We start from the raw sequence: 21,804 nt of genomic DNA on the forward strand, positions 1-21,804 counted from the left end.
CTCACTGACTCAACAGCAAATGTTTGTTTCTGCTTCAGATCATAAGTCAAATGAGGGCTGGCAGGGAGTCTGATCCATATGGTTCCCCAGAGACCCTGGATGATGGAGGCTCCGCCAACCTGTGACACCACCATTTCAACACAAGGCTTCAGGGTAAGGAGGAGCATGGAGAATTACGCATGGATTTTTCTCTGCTCACAGCCCACTGGCCAGAATTAATCACGTGCCTTGCCCACTGCAAAGTGACCGGGAAACGTGGAGATCAGATGGACCGTTTGGTGAGCACTGTGCTTTCTCTGCACTGCCACGCTCCCCTTCTCTACCAGCACACAGCCATACGGGCCTTCTCTCTGCTCCTCAAACACACTAAATTCTTTCCTGCCTCTGTGCCTTTGCGCCAGTTGCCCTCTCTGCCCCAATGTTCTTGTGCCAGATCTCACATGGTCGACTCAAATTCTACCTCCCTCGAGAGACCTTCCCTGACTGCCCAAAGTAGCCACCGAGTCCCTCACACCACCCTATTTAAATTCTCTGCATAGCCCTTACTACGCCATGTTTGGGGTCATCCTTCTCCAATTAACAGATTCTGCAAACTCTCCTTAAAAGCAGAAGTTGCTCACTTGTTTATCATCGGATCCCCACTACCTACAGCAAGGACTGGCACGTGGTAGATAGTCAAAATATAGTGACTCAACTAATTGACCCTAACGGGTATTACAATTCTCACTTTACAGGTTAAAAAAATGGATGATCCAAACAGGATAAGTGACTTGCCCAAGGTCATACCACTACCGAATAGTAGCACTGATTTAAAACCCATGCTGCCACCAACCCCTACTGTGCTCCCTCGCATAATTTCACTGCTGGCAAATTTTGACATGGTAGAATATGTTTTATTTTATCCTTTTCTTCTCACAATTCTCCAACTGGTGACCCTCTACTGTTCTTGGTTTTTAAAAGTCTCTTAATACAACTCTAGGGGGGTAATTTGGCAACATCCATCTAGGAATTTATGTCACAGATGTGCTCACATATGTGGAAAATTACATATATGCAGTGTAATATAGCAAAAGGGTAGAATTACCTCAGTGCCCAGCTGTAGGGGACTAGTCCACAAGTGCATGTATGTCTTCACAGTGGGCGTGTGCACATGGTAGAATAGTACACAGCCCTGAAAAGTGAGGAAGATCTTCAGGTTCTGATTGGAAAGTTATTTGAGGTATAGTTGTATGTTAAAAGAAAGGAGGGATGTAACAGTATATAAAGTATAGGCCTTTCATTTAATTTCTCCCCAAAGCTGAACACCTTCCAATCTTACATAAAGAGACTATCTCCTGGATGAAAAGATAAAAATAAAATACAAATCAGAATACCAGTGTGGTTTCCATCATTTGAACTTATTTTATTGATATTCGTTAGCGAATAAAATTTTACTGATGTTTGATGCATTACAACCCACTTGTTGGTAGTGGTTGCACAATGTTGATCATGTATTTATTTACTATGCTAAATACTGTGACGTCCGAATTGTCATTTTGTACATTGGTATTTCCTTTGTGATGGTGGGTGGCTCCTCTCTCTGAATGTATAAAGTGGTCCATTCAGTCCATGGTTTTCATATTCCTTTGTTATTCTATCTACTGCTTTAAAATACATTCAAATAAAAAGATATAAGTTCCTTGCAGTGAGGGCACACATACAACAGCAAGGAGAGTTGAAAACATAATTAACCAACACTCTCGTGCTCAGAGAATAAATAGTTTGGAATTACGGGACTCAAGCTTGCTCCTGGAATACCTCAACGTATCTTCGGTGCACGTGAAATTACACTCACTCAACTGAAGGTCACATCTTTTGCCAAGGGTTGGGGGGAGGTGGGATGCAGAATGACAATTTCATTTGCATATGATGCTATCCTTCCATAAATGTCTGGAACAAATGGCCACAGAACACCATGACACACAGTGCAGTCCTTAGATTAGAATAAATAAATTACCTGCTTGGATTGGAATGCCACAGACACACTATGACCGGAACTAGAAAGGAGAGAGGATGTTTGTTTAAAATACAGCACACACAAATAATAAATAAAAGTTCAAAACTCAGTCAGCAAAACAGCAACAGGACCCGGCTCCCTTGCTCGTCCATGATTCTCACGAGCACCTCTAGCTTTTCCTAAGGATAAAAAGTTGGCACAAGGAGACAAAGGGCTTTGGGAGGGGAGAACATATCTTCTTGGGACCACTCTGTTCTGAAACAAGAGGGCAAAACATGCGGGCATCGAATGGCTGTAAGAAAAGACCACAGGAGTGAAAGCACGTGGACCAGTCTCGGGCTTCAGAGGAAGGACTGGAACCAGCAGGATGCCAAAGCCTCATTTCTCCCATGAACTGGTATTACGTAAACTGTTAGTACGTTTGGTTGTGGTTCTTTTTAGTTTTCCGGTTGACAAATTTCATTCACCACCTTTTCCCCATCTCCTTTCCTTTTACTCCTCTTGTTAAAGTTGGCTTGGGTCTGGTCCTCCTCAATTTGGTTGCAACACTAGGTCTCAGAAATAAGCTGCTATCTCATTCGTGGCTTAGTGTGTTTGAAACTTGTATTTCGGTGTCATAGAACCACAGAGAGAACATATACCGTGACCTCCCGTCTAGTACCGTCACTTCCCTGCATACAAAAAATGGAAAAACAACACAAATCACACAGAACACACAGGGGCTGCTGCATGGCGCAGCGGAGTGTAAATACATTCTCTTTCGGGTCAGACGTCGGGCCTGACAGCTGATTACAAAACATTGAAGGATGACTTCAGGTTGAAGGCATGAGAAGAAAAAGTCATGCTAGTTTGAAGCGACCATCCATTGAGGCAGAGTAGTGAAAGTCTTGAAAGAGTTGGGCCATAGAAGAAAGAACCGCTCTCCGATCCTGAAAGCTATGTCAGCTGCATGTGGCTGTGGCCAGAGGCTCCTTGCGCTCTTACAGGACGGGCAAGGCGACGTGCCCAATGACACCGGGCGGCAGAGGCATTGTGCTCCGTGCTGTGTGACAGCTCACAACGTACAGCACGGGCAGCCAGCCACAAATTCACGGGTTCCGTATCCATGGGATAAGAACACACTTGGGAGTTTCAGTGCTTCTCAAAGGAAAGAAGGAGAAAAGGACACCCGTCTTCCCCTGCCCCCAGGCTGGCACAGGTGAAGTCCTCACGAGAGCAGTGACAGTGTGGGGATGCTGCCTGTGGGAGCCGAAGAAAGGGCAGGGTGGATACAAGGTCTCCAAGTCCTATGTACACATTTTACAAAGTCTCCACTCTTCCCCCACTAGGCACCAGGTTGATTTGTCTAGCTCAGGAAGGTATGGACAGAGGGGGGAAGAGGGAGAGCACGCAGTGCAGGGGGGAGGATGGGGGGACAGGAGCAAGATTGGTCTCCTCTAGGGGAAGGGCCCCCCTCCCATCCTCACCGTAAGCTAGTTTGTTTGGGGAGCTTAGCACCCATCAAGATGCCTGAGGTGAGAGTCACAGGGGCTTTCATCTGCATGCTGGACCCCACCATGGTGGGGAAGCTGCGATTCCGTCGGATGCCACTGTTGAGCTGCAGCCCGCCGATGGCACTGGTGACCGTGGGGCATCCGAGAGGCAGGCCCTCGGGGACCAGGCCCCCAGGGACGAGGGCTTGGGCTGGGCCTGGGGGCCCACAGAGGAGAGGTCCCTGCTCCTCAGTCAAGGTGGGGACGTGGGCTCGCCCTGAGTTCACCACTTTGGCCACACCAAACCTCCTGACTTTGTCCACGAGGTTGAGGTTGGAGACAGACACATCTGTCTGGCTCTCACTGCTCCGGACATTCTTCTTCTCCCTCACCTCCCTCAGGATGGAGCTGGCTGGCTTGGAAGCCAGGAAGTTGTCGTACGGAGGGCTCGTGCACTTGAACTCGAAGGAGGGCGGGGAAGACATGGGCGTCTGCATAGGCGAGTTGGGCGGGGTGGAGGGGATCACAGTCATCCTGGGAGTGTACGAGTGTAGGAGGGAACCCCGGCCGGCCCTGTCCCAGCTCTGTGGGTCATACACAGCTGCGGAAATGCCCCGCTCCTTCAGCAGCCACACCAGCCCCAGGGATGTGCTCATGGTGGTCGTGGACTCACGAATGTTAGTGAAGGACTCGGCCAGGCTCAGTCTCCGTGGAGTGCACGGCGTGGCCACCGGTGTCGACTTCAAGTGGCTGGCGCTGCCACAAGCTGGAGTCGGGGCCGAGTTAAGGCTGACAGGAAAAGACCACAGGTCATTCATCAGAAAATGCCCACAAGCACCATAAAAAGGGTCAGTGGCCAGTCTCCTGCAGGGGTGCAGGAGGCCTGGGACACGTCGAGAGCACTCCCCCAGCCCAGGGGCCCCAGATGCCTCTTTCCATGCCTGCTCCTCCCTCTCCCTGATGGGGGACTTGGGTTTTCTAAAGTGGGGGCACAGTTTAGGTTAACAGGAAGCTGCACATGATTCCCTTTGCTCAGCCCTAGGTATAACCCTTCCCTTTGCAGGTAGGAAACCCAGGCTCAGAGGTTAGGCGGCTTACTCGATGTCACACCCAGCCAGTAAGCGGAAGACCCTGGGTTCGAGCCCAAGTCTGAGTGGCCCGGAGGGTCACTGTCAGAGGATAGAGGAGGAAGCCCCTTGGCAGAAGGCTTTCTTTCTCTACCAGATTTACTCAAATTCCTGCATTCCTTCCTAATACCTACTTCCTTGAGGCAAGAAGTAAACCAGGACTATAGGAGATGAGAGGTACCCTAGGAACAGCCAAAGCAGGTGGGACAAGCCCAGGTTAAGGACCCATGGATGACGGGGAGACTGAGGCTGAAGGTGCACCTCACGTCAGAAGAGGATGCTGGCCTCCTGACTCCCAGTACAGTGCTCTTTCCTCTGCACCGTGCTGTCCCTCAGTCCTCTTCCCATGGTTGTCCAGATCCATTTGGATGAGTGGAGTTATGGGGTCAGAGGAAGCCACATCATGTATTAGCAGATCTACATCTGGGGAGCTACCTAGAGAAAGGCCCACTGGGTGTGTGAATCCTGTGTTACTATAGGAAAGCATGCCTCTTCGTGTCATGCTGACAGAGGACCCACTGTGTTCCAGAAGCTGGAACCAGCAGCAAAAGGAGTTCGGACAGAAAAGCATACAAGAGGGGCAGCAGGGGGAAAGGCATTGCTGTCTGCTTAAAAAAAACGGGAAAGTCTCTCTTTTAACAGCTGCTATGGGGATGGGGTGAGGCCAGACAGGCACGGAAGCCCTGCTGTTGCTGGATGAGCCACCAGGGGGCAGAGCAGCACCTCCCTCCTAACAGTCCCATGAGACCTGCTGCTCCCCACCCCCACCTCGCCCCGCCCCCACTTCCTGGTGCTGCCCAAAGACAGGGCTGGGGCTGCAGGTGCCCCTGGGAGCAGGCCAGCTGGAGGTCCCCAGGAGCTAGGGGACAGGGCCCTCTCCCCAGCCTGGCAGGGGGAGGGGCAGCTACCTTGTACAAAGTGCCAACTTGGGGAATGGGCAGGGGCCCTGATCTGGAGCAGGTCCTTGGAATGACTCGAAAAGAGGTCCCTCGCTGCGGGAGGGACAGTCCAAAAGCAAATACAAGCTGAGGCATCATCTGGCTCCACACTCAGGTGACCTCGCCACGGGCTGGTCAGCCCAGGGTGAGGAACACAGAACAGGCCCATCTCACACAAGCTCAGGAGTGAGGATGCCGGTGGGTTGGGAGCACCCAGAGAAACATGAGATTAGAAACCACAGCAGATTCCTAAGGTTAAAAGGTGGAGTCTTCAAAAGGCCCAGGAGGAATTCTACAAAACATTGATCTACAAGCAATAGAAGGCAAAAATGTCCTGGACTTAAAATCTTGTTTATAGGGCCATTTTTAGCGAGATTTTCGATTTTGTTTCAAGCTGTCATTCTTTCAAACTCAGGCAAAAAAGCCTTCTCTTGCTATTGACTACCCAAGCCTTTTCTGTCCCTGAGAAGCCCCTAAAGATGAAGACAGGTATGTAGTTTCAAGTCCTATGGCTACAGTCAGAAGAGCACCAGGACGCCAGCCTCTTCCTGGAAGAAGCTCTGTCCCACGGTTTTAAACATACTCTCTTCCAAACATAGAGCCATGGGATGGGGAAGCCGGGTTCTCCAAAGACAGGAAGGGAGACTGAGAAGACAAGCTAAAATTTAGAGATCCCCTTCCGGTGAGAAGTTCGGTTAGGCCTCTATTAGTGCTGGCACTCGGCTTGACTGGGGTGTTTAGACGGGTTAGGGGTATTCATTGTCAAGGCCGTGTTAGCCAGGCACAACCACAGAGACACATCCATGCCTGAGTCCCGGATTAGTGGCGGCCACGCGCGCACACACAGCTCCTTCCACATGGCCCTGCCAGGGCAGGCACTGCTGGCCGTGTGCTCACCCCCTGCCTCGCCTGTGGGCTCACTCTCTGCCCTACATCTCCTCTCAGCTCAACGGGGCATAGGGCTGCTTCGTCGTCCTCCTCACATGACCTGCGGAGAGTTATTCAGAGTTTAAGGCGCTCCTTGGGGCGGCCGCACCCTCCGAGCTGGCCCTGCTCACCTCCCTCCCTTCCTGCTTTACCTTCCATTTACCCTGGCATCTGGCACCACAGAGAAAACGGCTGAGGGGGTCACTCTACCACGTCAGTGGAGACCATTTCCCTTTTACTGGAAGCTGTGAGAGCCCTGAAATCAAGCCAAGCAGACCACCCCATGCCATAGAAGTCCTCTCACCAGATGGTGCCAAACTCTGTCACTTCTTGGAGGCACCAGAGGGAAAGGACCACAGTGGGCATGTGATTCGGCCTTCAGGTTTTATCACTTCAGGCATTACAGTGTGGCTGAGGCTCACAGTTCCTGCGGTCTATTCCCGAGGCACCAGGGCTCAGTAACTCCATTCGGTGAAGGAACTCCACGTTCTACTAGCAAACTTTAGGGCAAATAGCCCACAGACTTGGCCTTAGGGCCTGTGGTAGTGTCAGCTTCTGTTAGTTAAGGAGGGGCCTAAGAATCATCCACAGCCAATGCACAGGGTAACTCAAGGTGAGTCCAGGTCTCTCTGTCTGCGCTGGATCTGAATCAACAGGGGCCTTGATTCAAGGGAAAGATGGGACCCAGAAACGCTGACGACAAGGGCTTATGAGATGCTTCAGGTGGCTGCAGTTGGTTTTGCACAAGCCTCTCCACTTTGGCTTTCTCAACAGAAAGTCTTGCAGAGACTGCCCCAACATCACCCCACCCCTGCCCACACTGGGGCCGGGGTCCCTTACCTTGGCGTGACCCGCGTGAGCTCGTCTGAAGGATGTAGGATGCGACAGGTGGTGAAGGTGAAGGTGGAGTTGGTCTGTGACATGCACTTCCCAGGGTGGTGTGCTAAATTGAGGGGAACAAAACATATTCCTTGCATCCAAGTAAACCCATGAGAGAAGTGAAAACCCAGCAGGGCCCTCAACAGATGCAAGAAGCGATGAGCTACCTTGTCAACCGGATCTGGGCGAGGAAGGTGAAACGCAAATGTTCTGGATCGAAGGTGGTCCCTCAAAAACCACCACACTTTGGAGCACTGGTGTGCAGAGCATCGAATTCCAGCTTCCAGCCCAATCCAGACAGGGCTCCCCATCAGCGTTCTTTGGCCAGTAGTGGATCCAGTTTGAGGGCTAATGGGCCCTTGGGGGTAAATTTGGTTTCCCTCCTCAGAGATGGGCTTCCTTCTTTTGTTGCTTTATGTTTCTTTTCATTGACAAACAGGTGCCAAACTCTGCCGAAGGGAGGGAAGAGCGCAGGGAGAGGCACAGGGCAGGGAAGGCGCTTGCCACCTGGAAACAGGGCAAGGCTCAGGCGCTCCCTTCTCTGTTCACACAGAAAGGGGCTTGGGGAAGCTGGCTCCACTACTGCCTATCTGTGACCGGCGAGGTGGGAGAGACCTCAGCTGCCTCAGCAACAACGTGGCAAGAGTCCCAGAGCCCAGGGTTCTCTGCAGTTCTGAAGCTCCCGGATCAGGTCTGGTCTGACACACAGCACTGCGAGCAGAACCAGTCCCTGGGCCGCTTTCTTGCCATCTCTAGGATGTCTGATTTCTAATGCAAATGAGACAGCAATAAGTAGTCCTCGACTGATTTCCTTTTAAAGCTCTAAAGTGTTGTTGTTAAGGCGGCTGAAGATTGTTCTGGAGCAAAGTAAATCAGAGGAGCGGAAGAACCATGCATCGGAAAGCTGGTGAATGATAATAACAGAATCTACGGGAGACATCATGATTGTAGAGGTCATCCTCATTCATAACTCAAAGGTAAAAAAAAAAAAAGAAAAAAAAGGATGCTGCTCCAAATAGCATGCATGATGAAGTATTAGGATAATGCCCCCACCCCACCCCCCGCCGCCCCTGCAGCAGCTCAGCCCCCAGAGACCTCCTGGGAGAAAACTGATCAGGATATCAGAGGCCATGAGCACTCTGAAGATTCAAAAGGCTGTGAACTAGAATTTTCTAGCTCTTTATGGCAAGTTTTCTCTTGGATTTGACAAAAAGGAAAAGGAAAACAAAACAGAAGAGATGGGTGCCCCAAACCTACAGATCCACACACAGGTGATTGTGTCTTTAAAAAAAAACAACCCAGGGACCAGATGTAACAAAAAAATGTTGGAGACACGCAAACTGAAGGCAGGCAGGACAAAGCCAGCGCACAAAAATGGTGGTGGTGACCAGAGGAGCAACACAAGCCTGGTTTTCCCCATTAGGATGGTTTGATCCACCTCTCGGTGTCAAGGAAGCCCCCGTGACCACTGGTGTGGCAGCCGGTACCACGTCCACAAGAGTGAGCTCTCAGCCACGGGAACTCGAGGCGAAGTGGGGCGAGGGGGTGGGGGACACACACATAAAAATAGCCTTTCTGAATCTTTTTTTCTCGACCAATCAATGTAATGGTTTAGGAACTCAGATAACTGAGAAATCGCTGCAAGCGAAACAAAAAAAGGATAAGCTATGAAGAAAAGGCAACCAAACAATCACGATTCTCTGACTGCAATCAAGTCTAGAAACAAAAGCAACAGAACGCCTGAGAAAGAACATCCCAGAGGACAGGCGTGAGGAAAGAAGAATGCAGGAAATAGAATGAAGACAAAACCGTTGAAAGAGAGACACTTTAAAAAATCAAACAAAAGCAAGACTGCATTTAACATGAGAAGCGTACCCCATTTAAACACATGGCCAGAATCTCAAATCAAAAGGTCACAAATGTTCACTTCCTCCTCCACCCCATTCCATATTGGATCTTCGATTGTAACAGGTAGTGTAAGACGGACATTGGAGAGACACAGTTGCATCAGCAGAAGCAAAACCCATCTTATGCAAATGGGTTTTGGGGACAGGAAAAGGCTGCTAAAATTCAGAAGTCATCATTCCCCAGAAGCAATGGATAGATTTAGAAGACCAAGGAAGATCAACAAGTGTCAAAAGTGCCAAAGCCAGAGGTTTGGCCCCTCCAAAATACCACTGGGATGCCTGGACCCACCAGCTCTCTGTGCGCCATCACCGCCTGCCAGGCCGCTGCAGCACCTGCCCTCCTTGGGACACAACACAGAGGCAGTGAGTCGCCACAGGGCAGCCACGGGCTCATTCCTAGAGTCCCGCGTGCAGGAGAGCAGTTTCTCAAAGAAAGAGGCACAAAACACATTCTTCTTGGCAGGAGTAGGGGCTCGCGGTGAGGGCTCACCACTGAAGTTCCCAGCCCCCACCACACGCCGATGCCCTGCCTTCGGTGCCGTGTGTTCACTCTCGCTGCTCACTTGGGGCCTCCAAGGACAGGGTTTCCCGGATTTAATGCTCCAACTTCCTACCTAAATCCTTATTCTTTTTCTCAGTCTGACTGGAGACCCTAGAGTGTTGTGAGCAGAGAGGAAACAGGTTCGAGGATTAACACTGGCCAATGCTTTCCTCGAGTATTTTACTTAGGGATGAACTTGCATTTCCAAAAATAAAAACAACAAAGTCCTAATCCTTTATTATTTATATTTGTTCCTCCTCCCTCTGACACTCGTACGAAATCCTAATCTATCAAAGACAAACTTTAAATTGATTAATCCTTGGAAATGTTCTGGGAGAGCAGAAACTTTTCTCTCTAAAGGCATCATAGCACCCAGTCCTTAAAGAACCCTCACGTGAGCCACAGAGGTCAGAGTGCAGCTGCACCTGCTGACTTCTATGGGGAGTTGCAATGTACACATGTAAAGGCTGCTTCACAGGGGATCTCTGAGGACAGAGAAATGCTGGCCATGCCACACACCCAAGCTTTTTTTTTTTTTTTTTTTTTAAGGTGAGGAAGATTGGCCCTGAGCTAACATCTGTTGCCAATCTTCCTCTGATTTGTACGTAGGATGCTGCCACAGCATGGCTTGATGAGCGGTGTGTAGGTGTGCACCTGGGATCCAAGCCAGTGAACTCTGTGCCGCTGAAGTGGAACACCTGAACCTAACCACTATGCCACCAGGCCGGGCTCCTCAAGCTATTGTTTTTGCTCATGTAAGTAATTTCTTAAAATATATATTAAAAAATTACAAATGCATCCCAAAATCTTGGAAAAAGGGACTCTTTGCAATGCATCAAGAGCCCACATTCTTTTCCCTACTCTTCGAGGGAAGTGGTCAAATTGTGAAAAATAAACAAAATGCCCCTGACCTTTGTTCCTTTCCTTAACCTGAACATGGAGTGTGAAGCTGCTGTCACACGACTTGGATCTGCTTTGCAACTTCTGCAAACTCATTAACCAACACACACACACTCCCACTTTAATTCCAGTAGCTGCCACCACATCAACAGTGACACCCACGGGTCAGCCTTTTCTATCCAAGCGAAAAAAAAAACCTACTAAAAATAAAAGCCATTGTCCACCCAGCTTAAATACGTCGCTTGAACTAAGGCCTGAGAACATTTATTCTTTTTTTACCTTTTTATCAGCTTCTAATGACTTTGTTGCCTTTTGCTCAGGGAGTAATCACATTGGGGGGGGCGGAGGAAGGGGGAAGAGGGCATGTCTTTGCCTGTCAGCTACATGGCCCTAAAAAAAAAGCAAAAGGTGGCAAAAGCAATGCTTCAGAATTCTTCCTAAAAGATGAAAATATCAGGGTATAGAAAAATGCTTTAAAGACTTTTTTTGGTCACTTCTTTAGATAACTCTGTCCATGGATTTTTCTGAAAAAAAAAAAGTTCTATGATGAGTCCACGTGGGAAAAGAAACCTCTAGGAAAGCTTTGTTTGCCCTGAGCTTCCTCATTAATATCAATACTGTTTGGGACTAATGTGTTTTACACACGTTTTTCTCTGGGGGCGTGGGGAGTCAAGAGCAGTTTCAGATACAGTAGTGCAGCTTCTTCTTTTTGTAAAAAAAATATGATAAAAGTTATTCTAAACTACACAGTGTTACAAGATGACATTTTAAAAGTCCTCAGTTCCAGGCTTAACGTGGGCCTGGTAACTCTTTTTCTCTGCTTCTTAAGCGTTCGTTCAACAACCCTCGTCTGGTCCTGCAGCTCTATGGGGACCCTGAACTCCAGGGCAGACGTCGGCCGCAGGCACTGGAGAGGTTTCCAGCAGAGATTTTGACCCACATCACAAGATCTTCTTCTGGTTTCTGTACAACATATTTTGGTTCCTGCAAAATTAAAAACTCTATTCTTCCCACTACACCAAGCTCTCTACTCTGTGCTTCATCTAAAAAGAACATGATTTAACAGATGAACAATCTCACAGCCTTGTGCAGAGAGGGCCAGAAATTCCACCAAGTGTCTCCAGGGGGAATCCTTTGGAGAAAGGGGGATTTTTTAGAACACTTAAAATGTCAAAGGGCAAATGCAACAGTCTCTTTGGATCCTTCGGATGCCAATAAGGCTGGATCCCAAGGCCTCTGTCCTCCTCTCCTTCCTTCTGTGGCAGACACTGCCAGGCGCCAGGAGCCAGCCTGGCTAAGTTTCATCAGCACCTCTCCCTACTAGTCCTTTTGAAGCCAGTTCAAGAGGGCACTTCTCTCGTGTGTAACTAGGCGGTACAGCTGGACACTTCATCCAAACCTCAGCACTCACCCTGCGGGCCCTCAAGGGACCCTCCAGGCGAGATCAGCGGCATGAGCAGACACCCACTCCTCAGGAGTCCACATGGGTGCCCCTAGGAACAGGGATGGGACCTCCTATGGTTTTCAGAGGTGAGGTTGCCTTAAGGAAAGTGCTCTCACAAGTGCGCTCTGTTCTGGAAATTTTAAGCAGGATTGACGCTACTCTTTTTTGGGAGGAGCCAATTATCTCATCCTTCATTCATTTTTCCACTTCTGGGCTGTAGTTGGCATCTTTTGCTCTGGTTTAATATACATTCTAATACAAGAGCACAAGGGCTTCGTTAGCATCTCATACTACAGGTGGGTGTGAGCATGCTCTGTCCATAGGACCAACTCCTGTAACTGCTACAGATCTAGGCCTGGATTGAAAAGTCTCCCATCAGAGTGGGAACTCATCGTCAACATTCCGTGGAGATAAGAAGGAACTTTCCTGCACCTGAGGGTCTGTGAATCGAATGTAGCAGACCTCTCCTTCCAGATCCATCAGGCCCCAACGGCCAACATCCCTGCACAAGCCACTGGGTCCTGCTTCTGTGGGGGACAGAAAGTGTGACAGGATGTGGGCTGGTGTGGCCTTGCTCAAAGCCCTGAGCCAAAGCTGGACTAATCCTCGCCTCCTGAAACTTTCTGTCTGGCTCCTTTCCTCCCGGAGCTGTTCCCCTCGCTTCCCTTGCTCAGTCACCACTCCTGAACAGAACCTGGACCTATGTATCAAATAAAGAAGCTACAAAAAAAGCTAATTCTTGGCTTTTGCCTGTGGGGGCGCAGGAGCTGCAGCTTCAGGGGAATTTCAAGGGATCAAACGGGATTTTTGCCTCAACACTTACTTGAGGATCTCAGCCCCAAAGAAGACACAGCTCCATGGCAGGGCCATGGCCAGATATACAAATCATGGCAGCCTGAGCCTGTCCTAGGATACTTCCCCCACCTGCAATGGTCTCCATGTGTTTGAGGATTAAAATTGACCTTCACTTCCTTCTCTCCGTGCTGCTTGAATATCACCTCTTTCTCCCTTTAGGGATCAAGGTGTCCAACATAATTCAATTGAACTGTCCAGCCTACCAACCACCTACTGACTTAACTGTGTGACTTAAAACTCTGATCTTAACCCCTTACCACATGCAGGCTCTTCCCTATACACAAATACCTAAAATTCAGAACACTGACAGTACGAGATAATGACGATTTATGATCAAGTGTGCTTTCTATATGAACAAAAACATAAAATACGTCACTGAAATAAAGTAAAAGTATAATCTAAAAATTGTTTTAAACAATCCATTTTAATCATCTAAATTATTTACAATAAAATAACATGGAATCATCCTTTTTAAGACACGGGATTATAAAAATCAGCAAATGATGATACAATAATACATTAAAATATATTAATAAATGTTTTTCAGTAATCAAAACTTTTTCTCTATGAGACAGCAGGGTCTAGACAAAAGTGCCTAATATACAAGTCTTCCCAATTTCCTCCCATCATACAACTTGCAAGAAAAAAAGTGAATCACCCTCTGTCTTCAAAGTTTGTCCCTATCAAGTCTTCATAGGCAGATGGCAGCTGGGATTATGCTGTTTGGCAAGAGAAAAGCCCAAGCATCCAGGGTGGACCAAGGCAGGGACCAGACCAGCCCGGATACAACTCCCAAGACAGAGGCTGCCCTAGGCCTTCCTGCTGAAGCTTATCTGACTGCCTGTGACTCCAAGACTGTGTACATGGTGCCTCTGGGGGTCTCTGGGATGATTTCTTTAGAGCAACATGCTTCCTACATTCTAAGAATCGAAATGGTCCTGTCATTCCAATAGAGAAAAAAGAGCCAAATCGTTGTTCGTGCCTTTCCCCTCTGCATTAAACTTTTAACAAGTCTTACCCAGAAAATGAGCTCAAGAGAACTCTCGTCTAAATGATCAGACCTTTCCTAAATCACCCTCAGCAATCTATAGAAATCTTTTTGATCGCACAGTTCCAACCTGACCCCTCTACAGTTTCCAACTGCAAATTTGTGTGCCTCTCCTCAAATCAAGTTGCTGGGAGAAATGTGCTGCAGGTTTGAGTACGGAGGGAAGAAGCAATAAATACGTGTTTATTTATGGTGAGGAAAGTGGTCGGGACTGAAGTCCTCATGATTGATCCCCTCTCCCTCTGTCCTCGAGAGAAGTTCTTAGCTGACTTGATAGGCTTTATACAACTTCTCAAAGATGCACCTAATGGTGCTTCCTTAAGCTCACAGGATTCACCTTCTACGCCACCTGTAAGACTGCAGGGAGGGTCATCACACTTGACCCGATGCCGAGCCCTCCAGCCACAAAACTCAGCAGGCACTGTGCTTCCTGCATCGTTGTCTGCCTTCCGCATGGGCGCTGGTGCTGATAACAGCAGGAGGTAATGATACCACAGCTGGCGTCCCCTTCTTAAGTGTGAAGATGCTAAATAAACATTTTCATTCCCTCGCAAGCTTAATCTGGTAACTCAATTGCTTAAAAAATTAATTAAACCATAAGTAAACCTAGGTGCTGAACAAATCCTTTTTACTCAATGATACTTCTAAAGTTCAATCGAAGAAAAAGGAAAAGTTGGTCCCGAATAAAGGCCCTTGGCCACAGGCGTCTGCACTTGGCCAGGGGACGGGAGACACCACCACAGACCTCAGCTCTCTGTTGCCCTGTATTTTATGGGCACTGTTGTGGCCTTCACGAGTGAAAATTATGAATCACAGAGATGAATGTTCTCTTCTTAAACTTGGTGCCTAGGGAACATCATGAGGACGACAATATTGGGTTAATTCATCTTTTTTCTGGGTCGCTCTGCTTATCCCATAAGAGCTTCCTTGTCTTCTCAGCACAGGAAGCCAGGAGGTCCAGGAAGCCTAGGGCAAATAGCAACCACATGGCCCCATGATCCCAGGGCCCTGAGCACAAAGCTTTTCATCCAAGTGGCGCCTAGGATGTGGGTAGTTCTACAAACTCAGGGTCATGTCTTTACTGCTTGTTGGGGGGAGATCAGCCTGAGCTCTTTTTCAGGTTCATGGAAAGTCCTGTCTCTGGAAGAGCTTACTGACAGTCTCTTAGGGTTTGTTTGGTTAAGGAGTATTGCTAAAATACTTTTTAAAAATCCACTTTGAACACATGAGTAAGCTGGAAAGAAAACATACATAGCTTCATTAAAGCGAGGAAAGTGAAAAAGCCCATCTATCAACTGTTGCCTGAGATCCTAACACTCTCTGGGCTTATTCTAATGCAGCATGTATATAACAGATTCTCCCATTCACCTTCTGAACGATGCAGCACTCACGACCTCCCCTAAAACTGCCCGACTCAGCTCAGCTCAGTTTGGACATCCCCAGGGGACTCAAGAATCTGCCCCTTCGACACGGGGAGAGACTCATAACAGGAAGAGGGGAGCCAGTGTTCTGGTGGGGCGGAGGGGCAATAATCCACTTCTTTTTAGCAGCCTTTCCTGCTCCCGCTTCGAGAGCCCCGCTGGGCCATGCACCTCCAAGATGGGTAGGGAGCTGCACCCATCTGTTACAAAAAGGAGGCTCAGACTCCATGTTCAAAAACAGAACCGCACAATGGCAATGCTTTAATCGTCACCCACACAGACGAGCGGAAGCTACAGACAGAGAGCCACTACGGATGGTGCTCGGAACAGAGGTGAGAATGGCCCAGAGCTGTGCCTCCGGTAAAGGTGCCGGGTTTACAGGACTTAGCGCGGTGCCCTCACCAGACCCCTCCTCCTCCTCCTCTGCGGCCGGTGGCGGCTCCTGCATCTCCTCTGGGCAAGCCTGAGGCCGGCTCGGGTAACTTCTGCTGCCTGAGACAGTCACACGTGCTCGGGACCTCTCACCTGAGGTCTCTGGGTGCTGAACTGGCGTGGAGGTAGCTAGGCCCGGGAGGGAAATGTGGTCACCTGTGTCATCTTCTTCAAAGTCGTTAAGGCAGTACACTTCATCCAGGTCAACATCCAGTGTCCGGAAGCCCTTGGTGACCACACCGGGCCGGGGGTCCAGGATGCCCCCGAGGTGAGGCTGGGCCAACTGCTGCCAGTGGTGAAGGGTGGCAGAACCTTGCAGGAGAAAGGACAGAGAAGGAGAACAGGGAGAAGAGAGGGTTAGGATGGAAGTCTAAGCCGACGGTTGTTCACCACCCTCAAAGTGCAGAGCGTGAAGCCCAGCAGGCCCCAGCTCCACAGGTGGACTCCAGAAGGGGCACCAGTGGAGTGGCCTTCGCCCCTCCTTCTGTGCAATGGGAGCTAATACCCTACTATTCCCGGAAGGGGCACTAACTTAAGGAATGGAAAATTAATTTTTTAAAAAAGTAAAATTAATGCCATATTGTGTGCCAAGAATATTTGGTGACAAATTATTTTAATCAACCAACACCAATCCCCAAATGCAACACAGAATCACTTTAGAACTAGAAGACAGAACAAATCAGCAAGAGAAGCACCGAAGGGGGCTGGGCGGGCGAGGAGGGGAGGTGGGCACAGGTGCTGACTCCATGCCAAGTACTCACTGCTGGGCACTGGAAGACACAGCAGAGGCAGAAGAGGACAATGTCAAACTAACCCTAGGACCCACGAGAGAGAAGCAAGAAGTTCAAGTAGCACGCAGACACGAGTGGTAGGCACGACCATCACCTTCTTTACTTAGGTTTCTGTATTCTGCCAGCAACCTCGAGAAGCTACAGGTCTGGGGAGAGGAAATCAGACTCAAGAGGTATGACCAAAGGACACAGTAAGTCCACAAAGAGGACTGAAGCAGAGGAGACAATCTCCTCGGTGACACCAGACCCCGGGACTCAGATGACATTGTGCAAGGTTTGTAATAACACCAAGTGCGTCCCTGAGTACCTGGAGGTATCATGGTGCCCACAAAGATAGGCGCTCCAAGACCAAGTGTGCTTAGGAAAGCTGGGTTAAGAAGTGCATTTACTGAGGAGCATCTCAGAACCTTCAGTATGTCACCACGTGCTGGGATTCTGCCCATCCCACTGGCCAGAGCAACCCTTCCTCCCCTTGGGACACTTATTACACCTCACAGGGCCCTGGCATTGGGGTGCACGGCCCGTGGGGCTGGGCGTTTTACCTCCATTCTACAGAAGAAGTTAGCCTCACAAATAAATATTCCACACTCAAGAGGGAGGCATCTAGAGAGGCTCTCAGGCATGGGAAAGCAAGAGCCTTCCCATACAAATGGCCTCCCAGAGTCACTGCTGGTTTACAGAGGGTGTCCGCTGGTGGGTGACTAAGAATCCCTCCAGCCACCAGGCTGCCTTGGGGAACATCAGAAAGGGGAACCAGGGATGCCGGGAGCCAGCAGCCCAGGAGTCATGATCAAAGAGGAGGAAAGGAGGGCAGGCGGCGAGGTCAGGGAGCAGTCAGGAATGGGAACGAGATGCGGAGAAGCTGCGATCATCGGGAGCTCCCGACCTGCTGGTGTGACCAGTGGGTTCACTGCCTCCAAACGCCGCTGGGAAGTGACTTCTCAGGGGACAATCTCAGCCAAGGAGTCTTGAAAGGATTTGGTAAATGGGCCATTTCAAATCTACTTAAAAGAGAAAAAATTGTATACACAGGCAATACAGGTTTAGAAGAGCTCCTACACTTTGAGGCCTGTCCCAGCTTTCAGTGTGCACAAGTACACTAGAACCTACTTAACCTGAATCTATTGAAAAAAAAAGGAAAATACTCTAAGCAAAAAAAATAAATAATAAAGAGGTGCATATAATGAATGAGGGCATCACATACCTGCTCTCTCACTAAGTAGTAAGATACTTCTAGAGCAGCGATTCTCAACGAGGAACAAGTTTGCTCCCGAGGGGACATTTGGTAATGTCTGGAGCCTTTTTGGTTGCCACAACTGTGGAGGAAGAGGGGATGCTGATGGTATCCAGTGCGTCGAGCCAAGGATGCTGCTGTGCATCCTACAATGCCCAGGACAGCCCCCATAACAAAGAACGATCTGGCCCCAAACGTCAACAGTGCCAAGACTGAGAAACCCTGACCTAGAGCTGTGGGTCCTAATTCTCAGATCCTTTGAGAATTTGAAGGAAGGACGTCATGGACTCTATCCCCAAAGGGAGCTCATATGCAAGTGACACTGTGTATAAAGGGCCAGGATGGTGCAGACGCTGAAACCAGTTCATGGGATCCTGATCCCCAGGTGCCACAGCATCATTTTCTTAAAAAAGACTACCTGAATGGAGGCATGCCTGGACGGCAGCTCGTTTCACATGTACCACATCAGCTCACTCCTCAACCCACCCCATGAGCTAAGGATTATCACCCACACTTTAGGGATGAGGCAGCCGAGGTTCACTGAAGTAAGATCATTGTCCAGTCATGGAATTAGCACTGGTAGAGCCAGGGTTCAGTGCTAAAGGCCAAGTTCTTTCAGTAATCTCACACTGCCCGCCCCCTAAAATCCACAGGTCTGAAAACAAGCAAGGATATCAACATTCCAGCCAGGAACCGGGCTAAGCGAGAAGCACAAATGGTGGGCAGTGAAACTTCTGGGTGTGGTCCAGAGCCCACCAGGAGACACACACACACACACACACTCCTGCTGGTGCGATTTCTCGTGCCCCCTCCTAGAGACTCCCATCCATAATCCATAATGGGTCCCCTGTTCATGTGTCCACTGGAAGCACAGGCACATTCCTGGCAACAAAAGTGCAGGGGAAGAAATCTGAAACAAAGCATTATGACCTCCAGCTGGGGACTGCACATATGGGTCTTAGAAGGATGAGAAATCCCCGGGATGACCACATCATCTCTACTTTTGGAAGGGGAGAAAGGGAAAGTCGACACACTGGAAAGTGAAGAACTGTGTCAAGGAAGTGCTGAATCTCCCTGTCCTTCTGAAGGGGGCTCAAGACGTTTACAAGGCATTGGAAAAGAACACAGTGAGGCTAGGGGTCTGGGCCCCAACCGGAGCCCCATAGGCCTTGACCCCTGATCCATTCAACAGACTGCCCCCATCTGTCCCCACCCCATGTATGGGCTCGAGGGGGAAATGAGGCTACAAAAGGTTTGCCATTTGGAGTTAAGAGGCTACAGAAGTGCACGGGTTATTTGCATTCCCTGAAAACACACAGCCAAGGAAATTTAGTGAGGTTACAACTGAAAGATTGTGTGGAAAGATACATGGTGCTTGGATTTTTAGCCCACGCCTTGGGCCTCCCTTACTCACATGAGAACAGCCAACCTTTACTGAGCACTTACTAAGTGCCAGCACTTTCTAAGAGGTCTACATTTATTATCTCACTTAATCGTCATAACTCTGTCATCCTCATTTTATAGATGAGGAAACTGAGCACAGGGAGGGCAAGTAACCTGCCAGAGGTTGTAACAGCTGGCCAGTAGCCAAGCTGGGATTCAAACCCAGGCTGGCTCGCGTCCACCCCCTTAACTATATAGACTGCCTCTTGGCCAGCAGACTCACATATGTGAGTCTCAGAAATCAGGTCAATAACACACCTGAGCAGCTTTTCTAATCCTCATACAGGTGTTTTCTAGTCTGCAAAAGTGAATGCTGGTGACGGCCTCCAAACATCTGACTTAGTTATGTCACATGGTGGGGCTCATGGACCATCTCCTCTCCTGACTGGTTCTCAGCCCCAGGGGAGTTTACTGAGCTCAGGAGCTGGGCAGAACACCTCACAACCCACTTCCCGTCCACTGCCACTGCCTAGACCACCATGGAGGAATTCTACTGATCTCCTGGCTGCCTGAAGTCCATCCTTTGATACAAGATGGCACACAAATTAAAAATTAAATATGAATCACATCTTATTCAGAGCTTTTGTTGCCTCTTTTCTACCCCTTATTTTCCCCGGCTCATGCCCCAGCCTGGCTGCTTTGATTTGTCAGGCACTAAGCAGGAGAATCACTGAACTCCTACCTTCCTTCCATGACAGCGAGGCTGGGGCCAGGCAGGGAAAGAAAGGAAGCTTCGTGTCCCTCATTGGCACCAAGATGAAGTTCTTTGCAACAGGGCAAGGACAGCGTGGAAAGGTAATTGCGATCACTGTTCCTTTCCTTCTGTTCGCCTTCCCTCCACACCCCACTCTTCTAATGAAAACATTTTCATGTCATCAAAGGAGAAGAAAACCAAATCCATTTATGTGAGCAGAGCACTTGGAGCTTAAACGTTAGAACTAAATCTGCTGGATGATGTACGGCTTATAAGTGTGTGGTTTTCCCTAATTACATATTACCTTATTTATTTGGAAATACTATCTGGTTATAATTAATCAGAAAGGAAGAGAAAAATATATGGGAAACAATACTGCCTGCCTCATCTTTTTAATGCAGATATATCTCTAGTTTGAATTTCATTGGTTCTTCACTTGCCTAAAATGAGTAAGGTAAGACGAAGAGACAAGAGTGCTGGCATTCTTAAACACCTCGCCCAGCTATTTTGGCTGACACCAATAAGCAGATAGCAAGACTAATTAAACAGGTAAGGGAGACATAGATGGAAGACACAGATTGGCTATCTGCTGTGATACTAGCTAACATTCTCCAGGGGCCTCACCCCAGGGACATTTACCTGGGCTACTGGAGATCACAGGAATCCTATCAGCTTCTTAGTGGAAAAGGATGGTGCAAGAACACGGCCCTAGCACAACGCTGGACCAGGTCTCAACATGGGTAAGGCCACACTTTAGACCTGAGCTGCTGGAAGAGGGGCCTACATTTTAATAAGACCCTAAGAGGTACTGGGCACAATACAAAACACATCACATTTACTCCTCACCACAATCTTCTGTGGCAGACAAAAGCCCTATTTCACAAATAAGAGAAACAGGGCTCAAAAAGGTGAAGTAACTTATCCAACACCACAGTTAGAGCTGTACTGAACCTGGCATCAGACAGACTTCCATGCCAGCACTCCATTTTATCAAATTAAACACAGTGACACAAAAAGAACTGTGGAGGGGAGGAAGAAAAAAAAAATATTGGTTGTAGTTTAAACAGCTAAGAAGTCACAGAACTACAAAATGGAGCCAGAGGGATTTCTATCATGAGGATACGTTACATGCCATAGTGATAAGATAAGACTGCTTAATATAGTGGTGTAGCTTCCCGGTGAGCAGGGTACTATAGATGAAATTTATTTTGCAAATCTAATGGGATTTCTTCTTATTCTATTCACTTATCACGAAAATACTGCTGTTTAAGTCACAAGATTACAAGAAAAAAGATGAGTTGGTCAAAATAAATTAAAAAAAAAATCTATTCCTGCAATAATGCTTGGAAAATGAATCCAAAAACATATTTTTAGATGATCTAATGAAACACAAAGTAAAATATAGAAAACAGAGACAAGATGATAAATTCCAATGACCTTTGCGAGACAAAGGAGAAAAAAAGAAAAGAAAGGCAAAAAGTAAAATTGCAGAAATGGAAGATTTTATTGAAAGAAAAACAGACATAATTGTGGATCAGAAAACAATTACCAAGCTTACAACTGAATAAACAATTTGAAAAAGAATGAGCCATCCCTTTTCTGAAATCTAAGAAGGACCTAAATTACACAATTAAAAAATACTCATGAAAAACGAATGTTAGCCCACCCTCTTCCTTCCTTTGGCGAATAGGGGACCAGCATGTCCTGGGTCTTTCACAAGCACAGCCTCATCTTACAGCACGAATTCTCAACATG

The 21,804-nt window shown here is 48.3% G+C and overlaps 1 protein-coding gene across 23 annotated transcripts in view; it reads right to left on the bottom strand.

The window, feature by feature from the left end:
* Positions 1 to 1,376: 1,376 nt before the first annotated feature.
* TRAK1 (trafficking kinesin protein 1) overlaps positions 1,377 to 21,804 on the bottom strand; it is a 177,141-nt gene continuing 156,713 nt past the window's right edge. For 9 of the 23 annotated variants that reach the window (XM_070575777.1, XM_070575779.1, XM_070575778.1 and 6 more), the window contains 3 exons: positions 15,858 to 16,199; positions 7,301 to 7,403; positions 1,377 to 4,257 (listed from right to left, as the gene is read on the bottom strand). In XM_070575777.1, coding sequence (XP_070431878.1) covers positions 3,459 to 4,257; positions 7,301 to 7,403; positions 15,858 to 16,199 — 1,244 coding nt within the window. In that variant the 3' untranslated portion in view covers positions 1,377 to 3,458. Of the gene's footprint in view, positions 4,258 to 6,430; positions 6,522 to 7,300; positions 7,404 to 15,685; positions 16,200 to 21,804 lie in introns of those variants that run through there. The other 14 variants (XM_070575790.1, XM_070575791.1, XM_070575792.1 and 11 more) reach the window with 4 other exon arrangements.

This window comes from Equus przewalskii, chromosome 15 (assembly GCF_037783145.1).
Source record: "Equus przewalskii isolate Varuska chromosome 15, EquPr2, whole genome shotgun sequence".
Taxonomy (NCBI): domain Eukaryota; kingdom Metazoa; phylum Chordata; class Mammalia; order Perissodactyla; family Equidae; genus Equus; species Equus przewalskii.